Raw genomic sequence first — 20,188 nt, 5'->3', positions numbered from 1 at the left:
GCGGCGGGCGCGGCGGCTTCTGCAGCTCGTCGGGGTGGTCACCGGCTCCCAGCGGCGTCACCAGACCGACCGGCCGGCGCCAGGGCACTCTGCCGACCGTCCAATCCTGCCGGCCATCGAACGGCAGCGCTGCCCGCACGGGAATGGACTTGCCAGTCTGCAGCGACCGCCAGAATGGGTTCGAACGGATCCTATCATGTTTGGCTGACTTAAATTAGCGGTGATTCGGTGTGTGGTGTATTTATCATGCTCGGAATGCACACTGACTGAGTGCAGCTCAGGGAATGCAGTATGGAGGTATGTGGAGCGGAGCAGCTCACAGTGTGTTCCCGGCAGCGGTCGTACTGGCTCCACCACCCGCTGCCGCCGGGGCGCCCATACCCGGCCGGGCTGGTATCGGTGTTTGTCGGGGCCGGCGAGGGTCGTGATCGGAGATCTCGGCACCCCGTCGGCCGCGCCGTCCCGTCCCATTCGGGCCCGCCGCACGCCCGGTGACACTCAAATATGTGTCAGTTGGGCCCATTTGCATATGCCGGCCGGCCGGCCGGGCGGGGCGCGTCCGTCCGTTTTCTCCTCGGCGCGCCGCCGGCCATGCGTGCCTGCGTGGCCGTTCAGAGCTGGCGCAGCCGCCAGGTGCCAGATGGATCCTGTCGAATGGGCCAGGGACGGCACACGATCGCGTTATTCACGCGCCTCTCCCGGACACTCTGGAAATGGGCACTCGCATTCGTCGAGAAGCGGCATAACTTATCACTTTGGCAGGGAGAAACGTCACAGTGCCAGATGTGTTTGTTTTTGCTGAAGCTGTTTTTGGTCAAACTGAATTCCAAATGTTTGCGAAATATGCGGTGAGTTTTTGTGTCGTGTTCTTTGCGCGCCGTCCTGTCGGCCGGGGCCGCGCCCACACCGCCCACGGTCGGTCGGTCTCGGCTGTCTCTGCCTGGAACCCACCGACTCTGACTCTACCTCCGACTCTTCGTCTCGTCCGACTCTGCCTCCGCCTTCCGTGGGCTCAGAGAGCGATGAAGGCCTTGGACTCCGCCGGCTCTGCGATTGAGTCCATGGACTCTGGGTTCCTCTGAGCGCGCGATGGACGGCGGGTCGGCGGTGTGGGGTCAGCGGGCGATTTCTCGCCGGTGGTTTACGGCGCGCTGAGAGGTGACGAGGAGGAGCGGCCGGGCCGGCTCGCCGGGCGCAGCTCCGCCAGGAATGCGGCCTCTCAATGCGGCCGCTCTATACCGCCCCTGAATTGTTGACTTTCCACCTCATCCCTCACGCGTTTTTGTCGGCAACGGTCGACCGTAACTCTCCCCCGTTCATTATTTTCCATTGTTGTTGGGCGCATCGGTTAATTCATAAATTCATGCGGCCGGGAGTTCCGCAATTAGGCTGGGCTGCCCTCGTGCGTCACGCTCGCTCTCCTCCCACTCTTGGCGGCTCAGTGGCCCTCTCAGCGCGGCCAGCGTTGCATCATGAGCATCTCGCGTGCGCAAATGCCGGCTTAACCCTGTCAGCGGCGCGCACGTGAGTGTGGCCTACCCTCCGACCGGCGCGCGGTGCGGATCGTACCGCGCGCTCCGCCGAGGCCATGACCGGCGGCGACTGATCCGGATCGCCCGGACCGCAGGTGCACGCGCTGGGCCGCGCTGGGCTGGGTTTGCGGTCCACAGCTGCTCGCTGGTCGGTGTCGGTTTGTCCGACCGGGAGACTCGTCCGGGTCCGTGGTCATCAGCGGCCATGGCTCACGCGTAAAAACTCGCCGCCGCCGCCCGCGGGCGCGCGCGATTATCATTTTTTTTTACCGGTGCCGTGCGCCGGCTGGTGGCTGACCGTGAGGGGCGGGCGCCGCGCGCGGCCTCTAGGTGTCGATAGGCGCGGTCTCCCGTGGTTAGGGTTTATTTATGGTGGCGTTTTTTGACGCTCGGACGGGCGGCTGGGATGCGTTGTGTGGAGAGCGGTCGGGCCCGCCGCTGAGCGGACCCGGTACGGCTGCCGACACTCGTCACCCGCCCGCCGCTCAGCTGCTCCGCTGACTGGCTGTCGTGCCGCCGCCGCCGATCTGAGTTCACCCAGTCCCGGAGTACGGACACGTGGGACCGGGCGGCGCCGGCCGTTCCCACAGCGCGTGGCCGCAAACCGAGTATACGGTGCAGTCCGCACGGCAGCGGTATGCTCATTATATCGAGATGCCTGCCCGCTCCCGGCCCGATCGGGGAAAAGGCGCGAATACCAGCAGTCTTTTATCGCACAGCCATCTGGCTAACCCGTCTGACTGCCGGCCGGGCGCTGAGGGAACGTGTTGGGTCCTGCTCAGACCTCGCTGTCAGTGCGCCCCCTCACCAGCTGATAGAGATCGACCGGAGGTCCCCCTCTCTCCCACACCTGTGCGCGGCACCTGTCCGTCGTTAACCCGTCTGCGGCGGTCGTTTGCGCAGATGAGCGTGCAGCGCGCGCCTGGCCTCCAATGCCGTGTTGCCTCACGTCGTTCACGGCCCGGCTGCCCGTCACGTGGACGTTCTTTGTTGTGCGCCGTGACCTCCGGCAGCCGCGCCGGTGCCAGCCGCCGCTCGCCGGCCGCTCGCCGGGCGCCCTGACTCACACCCTGCCAGCGCGCCCGGCCGGCGGAATAATTTGTACTAACCATGGGATTCTCCCGCGGTCCCTGACCTGTACTTCGTTACGATGTCGCTAACGGAGGCGCTCTCCCATACCCAATTGAGCTGAGCCGGTGCAGTGCTGGTCGGGTCATACAGTGCGACTTTGTGTATGACGTGTGTGTGTCGGTGTCAGTGTGTTTTACGGTGTCTAATTGTCCCGAGTGCTGGCGGTGTTCCCCACAGTTCCGGTCGGTCGCCTGGGTGCGGTACCAGTCCCGGTCCATCCGCCATGTAACGCTGACGGTATCTGTGCTCCGACCTGCCCCGTGGGCGGCTGTCACGCCAGTCGGCCATCGCGGCTAATCGGGCGGCCGACGGGCGCTCCGCCGTCGGTACCGATGATTTATGGCTGCCGGCGCGGCCCCGTGACCCGGCGGCTAATCCTGCCGACCCGGCGTGCCGGCTGCCGTCGCGCCGGCCGCTCATTTGAATGCGCTAATGACCGACGGCGGCCGGCGATGCGGCGATAGTGTCTGACCCAGATCGTCTCTGTGTGTGTTGCAGCAGCAGCAGCGGCGGCGGCGGACGGGTGCGCTCGCCTCCGGTCGGCGCGCCGCGCTCCGACCTGGCGCTGGCCTGCTCCCAGTCGACACCGTCGCTGGCGCAGCATGCGCTGACTCCCGGCGTCGGCATGGTGTACAACTACGCGGCGGACGCGGCGCCGGCCGGCTGGGACGAGGAGCGCGAGCGGCAGGCGTACGCCGCCCACCTGCGCTCCTCCTCGTACCAGCTGCACTCTCGGCAGCGCTCGGCGCTCACCGGCGGCTCGTCAGAGGCGGCGCTGCACGCGCGCCAGCCGTCCGGCCACTCGGCGCACTCGGGGGACGACGACACACACTCGCACGCCTCCTTCCACTCGACCCACTCGCTGTACGGCAAGGAGGCGGCCCGCGCCGCCGCCGTCAGTGCCGGGGTCGGGATCGGCGTGCCGGCCTACCCGACGGACGGCCGGCGGGCGTCGCACGACGCGCTGCCCATCGAGCCGCCCCCGCCGCCGCCCCCACCCCCGCCGATGTCAGACGCTGCCTCGGACGTCACCAGCCTGCACGACGGCGAGTCGCTGACGTACGACCTGGACGACATCGACCGGGCGCTGGCCTCGGACGTCCCCGAGCGGGACCCGGCCAGTCTGACGCACATCCGGTACGGACCTGGCCACGAAAAGTACCCGTCGTGGCCGGTGCCGGCGGCCGCCGAGCCCGAGTCGGGCCCCCTCTCCGGCGGCAGCTTCCGCTCCAAGTCGTGGACGGACAACAGCGAGCTGCCCAAGGACCGCGCGCCGGCCGGCGGCTACACCCGGCCGCACGCCAAAAAGTCTTTCAGCGCCACGTTTCAGCAGCAGCTGAACACGGTCATGGAGAAGTGTGAGCGGATAGGACCCGAGTCGTTCCTGGCGCCCGCCGAGCGCGAGAGCCGGGTCGTCGAGCGCGACAAGTCCGAGTCGCCGCGCGACGACAAGTTCCCCGTCATCGACCGGGACGGCCGCGGCCCGGGCGACAAGGACTACAACATCCCCAGCCCGCCGGAGCGTGACTATGACGACAAGTTCTGCCGGCCGGAGCCGACCTTCTCGGAGGAGCTTGGCGGCCCGCGCGGCCTGTCCACGCCCTTTCTGGACCAGCTGCGGCGCGACATCGTCATGTCGCCCGTGGAGGACGGAGACGGCGGAGAGGGAGCCGAACAGTCGTGGAGCGGCGAGCGTACCGAGGCCGAGAGCCAGCCGCGCTCGGGCCGCGACAGCGTGGCCACCGTAGTCACCTACAGCAGCAGCAACAGCTCCAACGAGCCGATGCGGCTGTACGGCTCGTTCAGCGACATCAGCGTGGTGAGCTCAGCCACCAGCCGCTCGGACCCGCACCCGGACCACCAGATCGCGCACAGCTCGCGCGTCAAGCCGCCGCAGCGGCTGCTCTCCGAGAACGTAACGACCGCGCCGCCGCCCGTCCGGCACCGGCCAGAGTTCAAACTGGCCAAGAGCGTGGACGAGACGCTGATCACTGGACGGGAGTCGGACGCGCCCGACGGCGGCAGGGACTCGCGGGACAGCCTGGGCGCGCGGGACAGCCGCGAGCGCAACTCGCCCAAGTCGTCCCGCTCGCCGGCCATCGACTACAGCAAGCCGCCGTCGGTCACCGACCGGATCAAGGCGCTGGAATCGCAGTCGCGCGAGTCGCGCCGCGACCTGCACTCCAAGTCGGTGCCCAACCTGCTGGCCGACAAGTGGTCGTGGCGCGGCGCCGGCCGGCTCGACGCCGACGCGTCGCTGCCGACGGCCGACGAGGGCCGCGGCGGCGCCACGCGCAGCGGCCGCAGCCTGGACCAGACGCCGTCGGACCGGGCGCGACCGGCCGACGCGCGGACCCGCGGCACCGACCGCCGCCCGCCGGCCCGGTCCGTCAGCTCCGACCGGTGCCGCGCCGCCCTGCCGGCCGAGACGGAGCGGCGGCGCTCCTCGCAGCCGGGGCCGCAGAAACCCCAACACCTGTCCCAGCTGTCCCAGCCGTCCCAGCCGTCCCAGCAGCCGGCCGCACAGAAGTCTTCCCAGCATTCTCAGCAGCAGCCGCAGCAGCACGACTCGTCCACGCTGAAGGCGATCCAGAAGCAGGCGGTGATGTCCTACTACGAACGGCACATGAGCCGTGCAGCCGCGCCGCAGACGCAGGCCGACCCCAAGGTGCCGGAGAAGCACGAGCGTGGCTACCGGGCCGGGCCGACGCTGTGGCGGGTGCCGGAGAGCCTGCAGCCGGACTCTGCGGCTGCGGCGCGGCCGGCGCGCGGCTCGCCGCCCAGCGCCGGACGCAGCCGCGGCCCGTCGCGACGTTCCTCGTCAGCCTCCGACCGAACCACGGCCAGCAGCAGCACCAGCTCCAGCCACAGCTCGGGGCGCAGCTCCAGCTCCAGCACCAGCCACCTGAGCGGGCTCGGCCACAGCCGCGGCTCCAGCCACGGCTCCATCGGCGAGCAGAGCCTCGTGCACGCCAGAAAGGTGAGTTCTCAGCCGGGGAGCGGTCGGGGAGGGTTGGGAGACGTGTCACCGCGGTCCCAGAGGCATACAAAGGCAATTAGCAGCCGGGCGGCCGTTAAAACTGTCGTTTGTCGGGGCCACGTTACGACACTCGCTCACGATCTCCAGCATTCAGGGGCAGAGCGTGGCTCATCGGGCCGTCCGAACCCGTTGCGCCATCTCCGTAAACGTGAAATGAAGACGCCGTCGTCGCCTTCCGCGCCGCCGCTCCCACTAATGAGACCGTGTGTCGAAACGATCTCATCGCGCCCGCACGCCGCGGCTCGCGCGCGCACGTAAACAGCCGGCCGATGGGGTAAAAACGCCGGACGGTGGCCGCTGCGGGGACCACGGGGACGTCTCTATGGTCAGCTCGGTGGCCGGCGGTTCACGTATCTATGGTCAGCTCGGCGGCCGGCGGTTCACGTCTCTATGGTCACCGGCCAGAGGCGCCGTGCATGCAGCTGGCGCGCGCGGCCGCTTCAGATGCTACCCCCGTCCGCTGGAGATTGTATCGCGGCGGGCGCCGCGCGGTAGAACTCTGCCACCGTCGCCGGTCCTGGCCCTGTCGTCAGTGGCCTTTGTGTGGGCCGTTGGCGACCCACATGTGTCGGCGCGGTGGCCTTCGGTCGGCGGGTACTGGCGAACCTGGCCGCCGGCGCCGGTCGCCGTCCCAGTCCCCGCCGGACCGCCGGCGGTTGTCGGGTTTCCGCGATCCGTGGGAGGCGCCGCACTCGCTCGGACGGAGCTGGCCTCCACGGTGCCGGCCTGGGAGCGCGCTCTGCACGTGCGTGCCGCGGCCGCAGCTCCCTTCCGGTGGACTTCGCGGCGACAAATTGACCGCGGGAGGGGCGCTCTGCCGTGTTGGGACAATCAGGAGCGCGCAGGGGGCACTTGGCAATCCACGAGCGGGGTTTCTCCTTTCTAAATAATGGAGCTGCCGCTGCGCCTCCGACCAGAGGTGAGCTGCACAGCGCCGAAAAACAGACGGACGCTTTCTAGCCGGGGATATCTGTATTTGGTCCGGCCTGCTGTATGTTGATTACAGCCGCTGCGAGCAATCAGAGCACTGGGGTCTGCGCGGCCTGGTGCAGTAGCGAGCGGAGAGAAATTTTGAAGTCTGACCGGGAGTCAACCCAACCGAGTGTGACTGACCTGCACCGATTGGCTGCTCACTGAATCTTGCATGGATTCCGACATATTCTGAAACTCTGAGGGTCTCGGTGCCGGTCTCTTCTCTGACCGTGACTCGCAATCGGACTCTGGCGTTGACCGTGACTCGATGGGGAGCTCTCACTCTGACCGTGACTCTGCGGGGGCTGGCTCGCTGGCGCCCCCTCTGGCGATGCGGCGCCGCCTGATTATATCATGGGAACAGGACCGGGCTGAACACGGTGTTTACGCGTCCGTCTGGGAAACTGACGACAACCGGCGGCCGCCGGGTCAGTCCGACTCTGTAGTTTTGCCTCAATTTGGCCCGGTTTGGAAGCAATTCACCCTTATCTCATCAGGGCCAGTTCCGCTCCCAGATAGCTTTAATGGATTTTTCATTAGACGAGCTGGGGCCATATTTCATGTCATGTGACTATATTAGCACCGGTCTCAGTCATAGGAAGGTTCCGCCGCTTCCTGTTTCATTAAAGGACCATTGTCTTTAAATCCCAAACGTAGTTTGAGGCCCAGACTTCCTGGCAAATAGTGGAAACTGCCATTTAAAATTGGATATACCTATGTTGACCTTTCCCAAAGCACTGCATTGCGCTTTAACCCGCGCCGTGCTGGTGGCCTGAACTTTCCGCCGAGTGCTGGGGGGGGGGGGCGTTTTCACGCCCCCCCGTCTAACTCGGCTCCTGGGCCACGTAGCGACACGCGGTAAGCGGCAATCGAAAGAGTGTCAAAAATAAGGACGAAAACACTTCGGTCATTTTTTGGGTCAGGTCAAAGGTCAGGTCACCAGAGGTCACCAAAGGTAAAATGTTGACTATTTCAACATTTTGGAAACTGCCAACGGCTATCTCGGGAACCGATAGAGCTACAGCGCCGCGGAAAAGCGCATTCGATAGCCCTTTTACAGACCTTTCTGAGTAATGTTCTCAGATTTGACCTCAGGCCAACGGTTTAGCCTCCAGAGGGCAAAAACTCCAAAAATAGCCGTTTTTACGAAAAACGTTTTTTCGTCAATAACTTTTGACTCATAAGCGCCATGACATTACTTTTGCCAGCATCGTGTTCCTCTCGTCGAGACGCGTCGAATGAACTATTTGTTGACCTTGAAAGGTCATTTTGAAAATTTGACCTCAGGTCAAGGTCATGACCTGACCGAAAAGGGTCATGTTGCATATCAGTCGATCCCTATCGTCGAGCTGAACACATCTGACGTGTTTTCACCGCTCTAGCACGTCTCTATCAAAAGTTATAGCCAAAAAACTGCTGGCGACCGTTCATGACCTGAGATGACCTCAGGGGCACACAGAGGGGTCACAGGTGCATTTTTCCTATTCAGTGTGTCATGTTTACCTATGAACCGATGTTTGAGAGCGTTTTGAACGATATTCGTCCAAAAGAGGCGCATTTCAATTTTCTCCCATTGACTTATAATGGAGAGGTCGCAAAATTGACCTGACCTTAGGTCACAGATATCAAAAATCCGAGATATACATTTTATACATACTGTTATTCATATCAATCGCTGAAAGTTTCAAAGTGATCGTTCAGTCGGTGTAGCTATAGCGAGCCTTTGAACTTTTTCTGAGGTAAGGTCACTTGACGTGACCTGGTGACCTGACCTTGAACGGCCTAGGTCTGAAATTTTCACAACATGTGCGGAAATGATGTAGGAACACGTGTACCAAAAACGGCGGCGCTGCGCGCCGCCGTTTTTGAGATATTCGCGAAAAACCTGAGGGGGGGGGGCGTAAAAACGCCCCCCCCCAGCACGGCGCGGGTTAAATGCTTCCCTCGCCGTTGGGTGAAAGACTCTTGAATTTGTTACAGGTAAATTAGCATGTTCGCTTTTGTGTCGCTCATATTTAACGACTGAAATTGTTCACACTTTTTTCTAATATTGCACAAAGTGCGCAATTAGCGTTTCCTGGTCGTCTCTGCGCTGTTGTGTGCGTTTCACACGGTGCGGATATCACCGTCAACCGCTGCCTCTAGCCGAACCTCTCACGTCTGCGACCGCAGCTGCGCCGCGCGGTGGGTTTCGTGACGGCTCCGCGCCCGCAGTCACGGTCACGGGCGCGCGCTGCCGCTCTGGCCGTTTATCACTCGTGGGGAGCCGCTCCGACACCACCTAACTGTCCCCAGATGGGCGGCAGCTGCGCGCGCTGCCGCCGCCGCCGGAAGGGCGGCCCAGAGATCAGAGGCCGGCGGGCAGAGACCCTGACCGAGCTGGCGTAGTGTCTCCGTGATGTCACACGCCGTGGGTGTGAAACAGCGGGCGTGGTAATGAATGAGGCGGTGTGGCCGGCCGGCCCAGGAGCTGGCCTGGTGCCAGGGACAGGAGAGCAGTCAATCAGGGGGATTTCCGCGTCCGTGTCCCTGCTGCTCTATTTTTGTGGTAGTGAGGGTCACCCACCGGTGATTAACAAGGCTCCTCCCATCGCGGCATGTATGGTGTCCCAGTCCATCTCTCGATGATTCGAGTTCTGAGTCAGCCCTGTGAGCAGCTCTCGGCGTACACGTCTCACTCGGCTCGGGGTGGCCGTCGGCGCGCCCCCGTAAAAATAGCGCGGACCGGCTGCGGCGTCATCGTCGGGTCCGACGCAGCCGGCGGGCTCAGACCGACGGCGGCGGTCGGCCGGCGCGGCGGCTCCGATGGCGGCGGCGGCGGTCACGCTGGCATCAGTGGTGTACTGGTACTGGCCGGAGCTGGAGGGTGCGCTGGCCCGCTACCGGCCGCGCCTGCCCGCCATGGAGGCGCCCGACCGATGCCGCTGCCGACGCGCGCTGGCCCCTCTGCGCCGCGCCGCCGCCGCCGCCGCCCAGACGCTGCACCTGACCGCCCTGATGGTGCTCCTGGAGAGGTACAGCCGCGCCGCCGCCGCGCTGGTTATCGCCGCCCGCGCCGCCGCTGTCGAGCGCGCGCGACACGTGCTGGATTGGATGCTGGTGGTGAGGACGGCGCTGGTGACGGCGGCCGTCACCGTGAGGACGGCGCTGGTGACGGCAGCCGTCACCGTGAGGACGGCAGCGGCGGCGGTGCTGGCGCGCGGGCAGGCCGGCTGGACGGGCGCTCCGTGGCGTCGCGCCGACCGCCGCCGGACCCGCACCCGCTGCGTGCAGACCGAGGAGGAGCTGATCTACGAATACTGGGAGGGCCCGCCGCTCGTCCACGTACAGGTAGGACGGAGGGAATTCCAGCACGGTCGTGACGCGTCCAACGCCCACCTCGGCTGCTGTTCCTGTTCGTGGGCGCTACCTTTTGCTCTGACGAGTACCGAGCGTTTTGTAAGTGGTCCAAGTGTTTTCAAGTGTTCGAGTGCTCTTGGAGGCACACGGGATGACTGGTACCGGTCTCTGAAGCGTCCCAGTTCTCAGTCCGTCGCTGCCGAGACGCTCGTTCTCTTTTGACAAACGCGCTGCTGACGGCTGCGTCTGGTGTCGAAGTGTCTGTACACGGATTCGGCGGCGGATGAGGCGCGATGACGCGTGAATGCCGCGTTACGCCGCGCCGCGCCGCGTCGAAGCCCGGCGTCTGTGAACTCATCAGACGCCGTAATAAATGACCGCGGTGCGGGTCTGAGCGCGGGGCGGCTGGTCACGCCACACGCGTACCGTCCGGACCGGCCGCCGGCAGCGGGGCCGGCCGCGGCGCGCCGCTGCTCGTACCGCTCTGTTCGTGTCGACACATACCTGCGTCACTGTTCGCCGCAGACGTGCCAGAGACACGTCGCCCGTACGACGGGAACTGATATTGAACGGCGCGCGGCGGCCAAAGCACAGCCTCTGCCGTGTATCGGATAGAGCCGCGCGCTGGGCGCCGGCCAAACGACACACGCACATTCCAGAGTGCGCCGGCCGTTCCAGAAGCTCTGCTCGAGGCGTGAGAGGTCGATTGGTGTCTCTCTCTCCCCTCTCGCGTGCCAGGAGAGCGGGCTGGTGGCGTCCGCTCGCCGCGGCCCCGATTTGTTTGATCAGAGATGATCAATGTAGATCGCGGCGGCTCTCGCTGTTATAGGAGGATTCGCAGACTCGAGCGGTGTTTGGCTCTCGTGTAAATGATTAGCGGGCGGCAGGGATCTCATAATCTGAAGCTCAGGGTCATAATTCATGGCGTCACATCCGGTGTTCAAAGCTTTTTTTCGACACCGATCTTGTTTTTAGTCATCACATTGAGTGCTCTAAGATGAGATGGCTGATAGGTTTATTGCGCAGCTAATTTATCTGTCTGTAGTTAGGGCTGGGAAACATGCTTCCCTATGATTCATAGAGCATCAATGGTAATGAATACCCCATAATTGCGGAAACTAATTGCCATAGTTCCCATTACACCAGCTCTGGAGCAACGGAACAATGGTGTGGATTAGCTGCCAAGTGACGTTTACATCTCTTGGCACTGCGGTGACTGCAGAACGACATTGCCATCGGCTGACCGGAGCACCGTTTTAACCGCGGCTGGCGCCCAGTTTTGCCTGTCGGGCGTTTTTACCGTGTCGGTGAACCCGAAGGCCGTCTCGGCCGCCTGCCAGCCGGCGCCGGCCGCGGGCCGGGGCCTGACTCTGTCGGCCTCTGTCGGTCTCCGCTCCGGCCGAGAGGACGGGTTCTGATCGCCTCTCCGGCCGCCTTATACCTCCGCGGGATGACGCGGCCGGCCAGTCGCCGCCAGAGCTCCATAGGCCGACATTCCGACCGGTCCGTTCACATCGACGCATGATGTGCGGCCCGTTTTTCGGCGGCGACACGGCTTTTTGCCGGCGCTAAACCGACGGAGGGCGGCCTGTCGGCACGTCTCGTCGACCCGAGAGCGGCTGACTCCGTCAGCACCTCCGGGAGGCCGCTACCGGTCCGTGTGCGAGTCCCCGCCGACAGACGGAGATCTCACAGCGCGGCGGCACTGTAAACTAGTCGGCTTCGGCTGTTGGTTAGCTGCCGGTAAGGCCCTGGTGGTTCTGTGAGAGGCGGATTGGTCTCGGCTCGTTAGTACATTGACGCGCGATGTGGCGGCCGCGGCTGTCGGTGTCGCTCTGTACCGGTACCTGCCGGCCCTGAATGGACCGCCGGCCGCCGGCTGTCGCTGTCTCAGTGTGGGCCGATTGGGAGCCGATCGGCCGTCCATCCGTCCTCCGTCTGCCGGCCTACGGCTGACGGCTGACGGACGGACGGACGGACGGACGGACGGACGGACGGGCCCCGCCGCCAGTCCAGCCCACTCGGTCCGTAATGAGTGTCAGTGTGCGTGTCGCTCTGTCTTCCGGTGTCATTTAATGTGCAAGTTAGGACTTAAAAGCCCACTCAATGACTACTTATAGCAGCCACATTTTTGTTTCCTTCGCTTCTATTAACCTTACATAATCGCCTGTCCTGCCACTGGAACCTGGCACAGTGACAGACAGCCCTCTCTGGCAGTTGCTCCGCCGCTCTGCCCGCCGCTCCCGTTGGGCGCCGCTCTGTCCGTCCGTCGGTCCCTGAGTGGTTCGTGACGGGCGCCGATACGGGGCCGTCGGCTGCCGCTGCCGCTCGTCTCCCGACGATAACAGGCCGGCCGCGGTACCAATGACCCGTCGCTGACCCCGCCCGGTATACCGAGCCGGACCGGGCCGGACCGGACGCCGGCCCGCGTGCAATGCCGCGCTAAACGACTGGCATCGCTCGTAAACGTGCCGCCGCTGTCGCGTCGTGCACGACTCGGCGGCGTCACCAATCAGGCGGGCAGTTGGGGTGATACGGCGAGGTACGGGTGCGGCGGCTACCGGCCGCGGGCCGGACGTGCCGGCGACGGTGCAGTGATGGCCGTCCCGTACCGTGTCCAATGCTGCTGGCGTGCCCGGCGAGACTGCGGCGTCTGGGCAGTGGCACCGCGGGCCGTTCATGGTGACCGCAGAAGTTAGTGCGGACGGTAGCGCGGATCGTGTTACCGGGAAGATTGGTGTGTCGGCGCTCGGTCGTTCAGCAACCTGCCCTGATTGGTTAGGCGGTGTGGTGAGGTGGCGCTGGAAGTTATATGGTAAGATGCATTTTCAAGTATTCTGAGTAAGCGGCGGGCAGTTAGGCTGGATTGGTTTGCGGGGTAAATGCCACCGAATATCTGGTGCATTATCACCGCGCGTGAAGTTCCCAGCCGTTACAATGGCTAGTAAAGCACCCTCGTTGAGTATATCCGCGTAGCGATAGCGCCCATCGCCGGCGTGGCTCTCGGCCCGGCCATTTGTCAGCTCGTGATGACCGGTCATCAGAGCGGTAATGGTCACCCTGCCGGTCATTGCCGAGCTTCCGGTGTTCCTCGGCGCCTCGTCCGTCACGCCTGTTTAGTTTTGAGATTGCTGCAGTTGGCTGGAGTTGTTGGGTCACCGCTCGGTCAGCGGTCGGTCATCGTTTGGTCAGCGGTCGGTCAGCGGTCCGTCAGCGGTCGGTCAGCGGTCGGTCAGCGGCTCCAGCGGCTCACACGATGTCCGTATCACCACGCGGCGCGCGGCGGCGGCAGCTCGCACGCGGATGCGGCTGCCACCCGCACCTCTCCCCGCCGAGTCGCCACCTCCGCCGCCCCCGCTCGCCTGACCTAGTGAGCCGAGCAGTTAGTAGCGGCCGGCACGCAGGCGACCTCTTTTCTCCGGCTCCAGCTGGATTGTAAATCACGGTCGTGCAACAAGGGCCGGCGCGGCGCGGCGCATCGCAGCTGCTCGTGTCGGCGCCGCGCCTGCCCCGCCCCGCCCGGCGCCGTTCACAGGCGGCTCACGACCTCTCTGAGGTACTCAGGGCGGCCACATCCGGCTCGGCGACCTTCCCGCGGGACGGCCATGCGTGCGCGTGTCCGGTCCCGGTTGCGTCACGTCTTGCAGAGCCGCTGTCAGTCTGCAGGCCGGCTGCCTCCCGCTGCGCGCTCTCTCCGCTCTCTATTCGGCCGGTGCGTTACGGCACGCTCAGCTGAACCGGAAACGCGCCGATCGGGGCCGTCCGGCGGCGGACGGGGACCGGCGCGCTGGGCGGAGGGCGGCGCCGGGTGTGAGGAGCCCGCCGGGGGTCCGCTCACCGTGACATCGCCGCCGCGTGCGTTGCCGGCGGGTCCGGACTGCGTGCCGCTGACGGACGGCGGCCCCCGCTGGCGGCGGTGCCCGCCCGACCGGCCGGTCGTGACTGGACTGACCCGGAGCGGCGCAGCTGGGTCAGACGCTGCGTGCCGGGAGGAGCCGGTGGGCCGCCGGGAGGCGGGAGACGTCACGACCGGCCGGCGTGAGTTGTGGGCCGGCCGACCTCCTTCTGGCGCCGTCAGCGGGTCCGTGAGAGGCGCGCCGCCCGCCCAACCGGGGTACATCAGCCGGGGTTTGAGTAATGGAGCGTCGCACCCCCCCCCGGGAGACTCAGTGAGCGCTCTGCGGTACTGTGGACAGCTCTGATGACCCAACTCCTGCCAGACACCAGCAGCGGCCGGCTCCGGACCGAATTATCGGAGGAATGTCCAGCTGTGGGCTCCGTGGCGCGTCTCGTGACTCGGGGCAGCTCCAGCTGTGGCTCGGCTGTGAGTCTCGTGACTCGGGGCGGCCGGCGCGTGCCGGTACCGGGCTGGATGGCGTCACGGGACTGACTGCCGCTGCTGGATGGCGCGCTGACCGTGACGGCTCGGCCGGACTGCTGCCGCCCGTCGGAAAGATGCAGTTGAAGCGTTTCGTTTGATACGGTCCGCCCCTCAGAGCCGACTCAGTTGTGACTGGAAGGGTGCCGTTTTCATTACGGCTGCTGCTCTGCTGACGTCGGTCCGACCTTGGTTAGGGAATTTATATAGCTACAGGTGACATGCCTGATAAATAGCCCTCAAAGGTTATTCGCGACGACTTGGACTCCTTCGCTCTGGCAAAGCGGTTGATTTTGCTGAAAAATGGTAGAACAAACACTGTAATTGCTCAATGTTTAGCAGAACCACCTAACCGTTTTCACAAGGATTGCATTGGCCATTGTTATTCGGTACCATTTTGTGCATTGTGCTTTGCACGTATTTTAAAATTCCGTGGGCACGCTATTTACTCCGCATTGAGTCATTGTGGTCGCTCAGCATTCCGACGGGACTTTTCTGTGCTTTGTTCACTCAGAAAGCTGACACAGTTTCGCTCTCGGACGCGGAGCGCCATTAGCAGTGGGCGGCCTTGTCTGCCCCTGTTTGGTGCCATGGGAGCGGCGGAGTTTTACGGCATCTGTCGGGGTGCGGGCGTCTGCACGGCGACCGCCGTCCCACGGAGGGCAGCGGGCCGTTCCCACGCCGCCCTCTATCTCCACCGTCCGCCGGCGCGTCCCGACGACCGCATCTTTTCCTCGGCGTCCTGCAGTCAGCTCGGCTCGCCCAGAAGTGGTCTGTTCTCTGCGCTGGACTTATCCGGGCTTCACGACTGGCCTGGGCCGCACCTGCAGGCTGTCTGTGCCCGCCGCCCCCGCCCCCGCCGCGGCTGCATCCGCGCCCGTTCCGGGGCCGCCCGCGCCAGAGCCGCCGCCCTGAGTCGGCGCTGCTCCGGTTCAGTCTCGGCGGTGTGACCGTGCTCCCACACTGCTCCCAGACCCAGTGAATGGACAATTGAAACGCTTTGTCCAGCGGCGCTGCTGTTTCCCGGTGTACGGCCGTTCTCGGCCGGTGCCATTACCGCCCGACGCCGCGCTCACACGGTCTCTGCGCCGGGCACACCGCGGAGCCGTTTTTGGGCCCGGCGCGGCGGCTTTCCGGGCCTGGGAGCGGTCAGCGCCGCACAGCAGCGCCTTCCGCTGCCCCGCCGGTCCATTGGTCGCTGCGCTGGAGCTGAGCCGACCCGTACTGAGTCGGAGCTGAGCTGCGGAGCTGAGCGCTGAGCTCGGCACAGCAGCGTCTCGGCTCTCCCCGGCACCGCCGCCCTCGCACTGCCCACGGCCGTTTTTGTTCTCCCGCACTGAGAACCACGAGATTTTCCGCTCTCCCAGGCGATTGGCCACAGGCGCTGTTCAGGTGGCGTCTCAATTTTCGGCTGTCCCGGCGGTGACCGTCCGCTCTCAGCCTCCTCCTGTGCGCGCGGCTGGCTACCGAGCCGTCCAGCCGACCGATCGGCCGCTGCGGCGCGCGTCCGCGGACGATGGAAAACAATCAGAGGCCGTCTCTCGTCTGTCGGTCGGGAGTTGGGTTTCAATTTAGCTGCAGCCGGACCGCACAGGAGGCTAGCTGCGTCCCTCCTCTATGATGGATCACCGCCCGGCTCCCGCGGAGAGCAGCCCACAAACAGTGGACACCGCCGGCCGCCGGACCTCGCGGCATTTATCACCGAGCCGCCCGTCAATGATTCGATTTGCCAGTGCCATTAATAACGCAGCCGGACGCAGCGCGGCGCTTATTAGGGAATTAAAGGTCGCCGGGACGAGTGGACGGGAAATCAGCCGAGCCACTGTGTAATAGCCGGCGGCGGTTTGGTCGGTGCTGCACCGACACTGTTGATGGAGACGACGGGTAGCTCATTTGGTGGTCAGCCGGGCGGTGGCCGTGACTGGCCGGCGGGGGTGGGCCGCCGTGCCCCCGGGCGGCCCCGCCGACAATGGGGAGGTATTGGAGCGGGGCGGGGAGCGGGGCCGCCCGCCGCCCCCAGCGGGGGTCGCTGTGTTACCTTAGGCCGCCCCAGCCAGATGGGATCCGTCGGCGCCGCTGAAAACAAGCACAGAGTGTGTTTATTCGCCGGGCCCGGATTCAGAGTGGCTGGGCAATTCCTGAAAGTCGTCCGTCCCGCCGCTCCTAAGAGCTCGCCTCGCCCCCTGTCGTGTCTGTTTGGCCCGCGCCTGTGTTTCTGTTTGAGAAACTATTCAGGTGGTGGCGTTGCAGGGGTCAGGACGTCCCCGCTGCCAGGAAGAGATGGTTTTAAATGGTTCTCACTAAATCTGTTTCCTCGCTCGGACAAAAATACCAGCTCTCTGGTTCGACCGTATTTATTTTGGAACAACTCTGCGGGAGAGGTGCCCGTCCTCAGCAGCGCCGCCTACTGGCAGTTTCGAGAAACTGTAGTAGGGGGCGCTCACATCGCGCGCTACACCGTATCTTCGTTACGATCAAAGCGTTGCCTGTGCACTGTGCAGTGACATGCCGTCGCTGAACGCTTACTGTGTGTCGTTGTTGGACCGGATGTTTTTACTGCACGGTTTCGGTGTGTCGTTTCAGATCACGGAGCTGCCCGGCTCCGACTCGGTCTGCTCGTCCCTGCCGGCGGTGCCGACGGTCGACGGCGACCACTCCAGGTGAGTTGACACGGGCTCCTCCGGGGGGCAGAGGGGGAGGGGAGGGGTCACGGTGACCTCTGGCTCCCGAGCCGGCTGGTGCACGTCGTGCCGAGAATGCGTGGCACGCCGCCAGGCGGAAACACAGACTTCCTGCGGCGGCCCGTGACTGGTGCCGGGCCGTGTGTCGGCAGTGAACAGCGCCCACCTGGATCTGATTATACCACCGCCGCCGCCGGCTCATGAGAGACAGAGAGCCGCCGGGCCACTCTGGCGGCGGTCTGACAGCCAGCCAGCGCCACCCGCGACCCGGCAGTAGCGCGCCCTCCAACAAAAACACGACAGCAGCGCGGCCGGTCCTGTCCGGCGCCGTGAAAATAGAGACAGCTGAAATAAATCCGACCGCCGGGCAACAATAGGCGGCGCTGACACTGTTTTAGTGGGACTGTTCTGGTCCGTGTCGCCGCCGCCGTGTAGCCTACTTCTGATCCGGCCCGGAATTAAACGGCTGTGTATTAGCGGGCCGACTGGGGCCCGGGTACCCGCGATTGGGCCGATCCGGGAGGCGGCGGCAGTTTAAAGCCGGCGGACCCTCGGATCTGTCTCGTGGAGGCGCTCCTGCCTATTGTTCCCCAGCCGGCTGATAAATGCCGTCTGCTGTGTCTGACCCGAATCCACGTAAAAGGTGAGCCAAACAGAGTGGAAACATCCGACCGGCGGAGAGGAGGGGGGAGAGGTGGGGAGGAGAGGCCGGTGGCGGTCGTCTCCGCGGCGGGTCGCCCCGTCCCGCCGCCACCCTCCGCCGCGCCGGCCACGCCGTGCTCCTAATTGCGCGGTGCTTTTGTTGTGGTCGGCCGTCGAGCGGCGCCGTGAAAAACGCGGAATTTCTCATTAGACGTCCTTGGCTCAGCCTCCGCGCGTGCGTTCGGCCCCCGCTCGGCCACGTTGCGTGCGAAGGAGCAGGCAGGAGTGCAGGGACACGGCGCTCGTAAAAAGGCCAGTGCGCGCGACACTGTGCCGTCTGGGCCATTAGACTCATTATGCGATCATGAGTCGACTTTCACCCCTTTTGTTGGCGGTCGGCGGCCGGCGGGGTACATTGTCTGCCGCCAGTGTTTTGGCCGCCGGCCGGAGCGGGGTCGTGTTCATTTTGTCGTTAGCGCCGTCATAATAGGTATAGTTAGCGGCGCTGCGGCGACCACCCGCCGATGGGACGCCGCCAGCTCCTCACACCCTAATGGATCTGTTTGGGGTAAATTGTCCCCCTGACGCGCTCGCTGTTGGTTTTCGGACGTTGACGGGGTGTTTTGGGCCTGTGATCGGCTCCAGATCGTTCCCAGGCGTGTCGCGCCCGGCGCCGGACGGCACGGAGCGCACACTGGCACGCCAGATGCCCCGATAACGCACAGGGGCATTCCGGGACACACATATCGTCCGTCCGGTCCCGGCGCGCCGCTCTAATTGTGGGACGCGGGCTGCTGGGGATCGCAGGGGCGCCGCATGACGCCGAAGTCGTCCGACCATGTAAATGGTTTGGTCCTCCCCCTGGGGGACTGGTCCTGCGGAGCCGCGTCGGACCGCGGGTGATGGGTGGTGGGAGCTGGGAGCACGCCCGCCTGGGCTGGGGCTGCCTCCGGAGCTCACCGCTCTCTGCCCGAGCCGGGAGCCTCCTCCGAGCTCTGCGCTCGCCACCCTGCCGGCGCCTCCGTCCTACCCCAGCTCCTCCGGCCGAACAAAGACGGCGAGCGCATGCATTGCGCACCACCCGGCCGGAGAAAGGGGCTTTTTGCACGCGCTGTGTCTCACCTATTGACAAAGGCAGCTGAGAAGGCCGCGCGCCGCTCTGCTGGAATGCGACCCGGTCCGGCCCGGCCCGGTGCCGGGTGCAGAAACAGGAAGCGCCAGGCAGGCGGTACGGCAGCGAAGGGCCGGCGGCGCCGACTCTCATTACTCGGATAGGCGCCGGACCCTGCCGCGGTCAGCACCTGCCCCCCTGTTCACGGCACATCAGCAGACATGAATTTTCATCGCCCGAGTAATCAGCCGGACGCGGCTCGGGACGGATGCTCTCTCATTTTATCACATCATACTGATGAGCTGAGCGGCTGGGCGGCGCAATTTTTCGGGTGATTACGACCCTCCGGTGCGCGCCGGCCGTATTTCGGGGCTGGTAATGGTCGGGGCACGGGCCGGCGGCAGGGGACGACACCTGGACGGCAGCTGGGAGGGTGCCGGGGGGACGGGGAGCGTGTGCCGCTGCCGGCCGCCACCTGCTCCCCGGCTCCCCGGCTGGCGGCGCCACGGGCCGGCCGGCCGGCCGCCGGGCGGCGCCACCGTCTCCTGAGGGGCAAGGTCGTCCAGCGCCGGCCGGTGCCGCTGCCAGGTGTCCGGTGACGGTCCCGGCAGCGGGCGCGTGCCTCCACTCGCTGTGTGCGCCGGCTCGGGGCAGTATTTCGGGCGCTGCTGTCGCGGGTACCCGGTGAAGAGGCGGAGGAGTGTGGAGTGGAGTTAGCTGGTCGGAGGAGCCCTCTGCGCGGCTGGTTGGACCGTCATACAGCTGGGACTCGCCGCTGGGAGGTGCCCCGAGCAGGAGACAGCGCCGCGGCAGCTGGGGATGGAACTGGTGCGCTCCCGGACCGGAATGGAGCGCTGTGACTGCATGTGTTGTATCCGGTGAGTGGCGGGCGCCGAGTCCCTGCAGTAATGGCGCGGTGGCTTACCGAGGCTGCCGGCCGATAGCGTGCAGTGGCGGGGCGGTACCGGGCTGAGCCTGCCAATAGGCCCGGCGTGCTGACCCTGAACCGTGCCCTGCTGGGCGGACCGGGTCCGTTCAGGCTGTGGCGGGGTGCCGTCAGACGGGCACTGCTTTCATGTGGTGGACGGAGAGGTGTTTTCCTGGCACATTACCGGCTGGTATGTGTGCATTAGGATGGAATGCCAGAGGAGCGGGCCTGGTCTGATTGCTTGATCCGGAAGATTGTTTCGCCTGACTGCGGCTGGGGTGGGCCGGACGGACCGAGACAGCATTCCTGGGGCTTCATTCATCATGGAGGCTGAAAAAACTGTTCATTACAGCGAGTGAAAGTAACTAATCCTGCTCTGTGTACTTAACCTTCAACACCGCTTATCTTACTTTTGCAAGTAGACCGTATCTCAG

The 20,188-nt window shown here is 64.9% G+C and overlaps 1 protein-coding gene across 5 annotated transcripts in view; it reads left to right on the top strand.

Annotated features, from left to right (window-relative positions):
- LOC122365469 (serine/arginine repetitive matrix protein 2-like) overlaps positions 1-20,188 on the top strand; it is a 126,757-nt gene that overhangs the window by 86,497 nt on the left and 20,072 nt on the right. For 4 of the 5 annotated variants that reach the window (XM_043336707.1, XM_043336706.1, XM_043336708.1 and 1 more), the window contains 2 exons: positions 3,165-5,643; positions 16,976-17,052. In XM_043336707.1, coding sequence (XP_043192642.1) covers positions 3,165-5,643; positions 16,976-17,052 — 2,556 coding nt within the window. Of the gene's footprint in view, positions 1-3,161; positions 5,644-16,975; positions 17,053-20,188 lie in introns of all 5 variants that reach the window. The other variant, XM_043336709.1, reaches the window with a different exon arrangement.

The sequence above is a fragment of the Amphibalanus amphitrite genome, unplaced genomic scaffold (assembly GCF_019059575.1).
Source record: "Amphibalanus amphitrite isolate SeventyFive unplaced genomic scaffold, NRLGWU_Aamphi_draft 000741F_arrow, whole genome shotgun sequence".
NCBI classification, from domain to species: domain Eukaryota; kingdom Metazoa; phylum Arthropoda; class Thecostraca; order Balanomorpha; family Balanidae; genus Amphibalanus; species Amphibalanus amphitrite.
The sequence above is the reverse complement of the archived record's forward strand: the minus strand, read 5'-3'. Positions and strand labels throughout refer to the sequence as shown.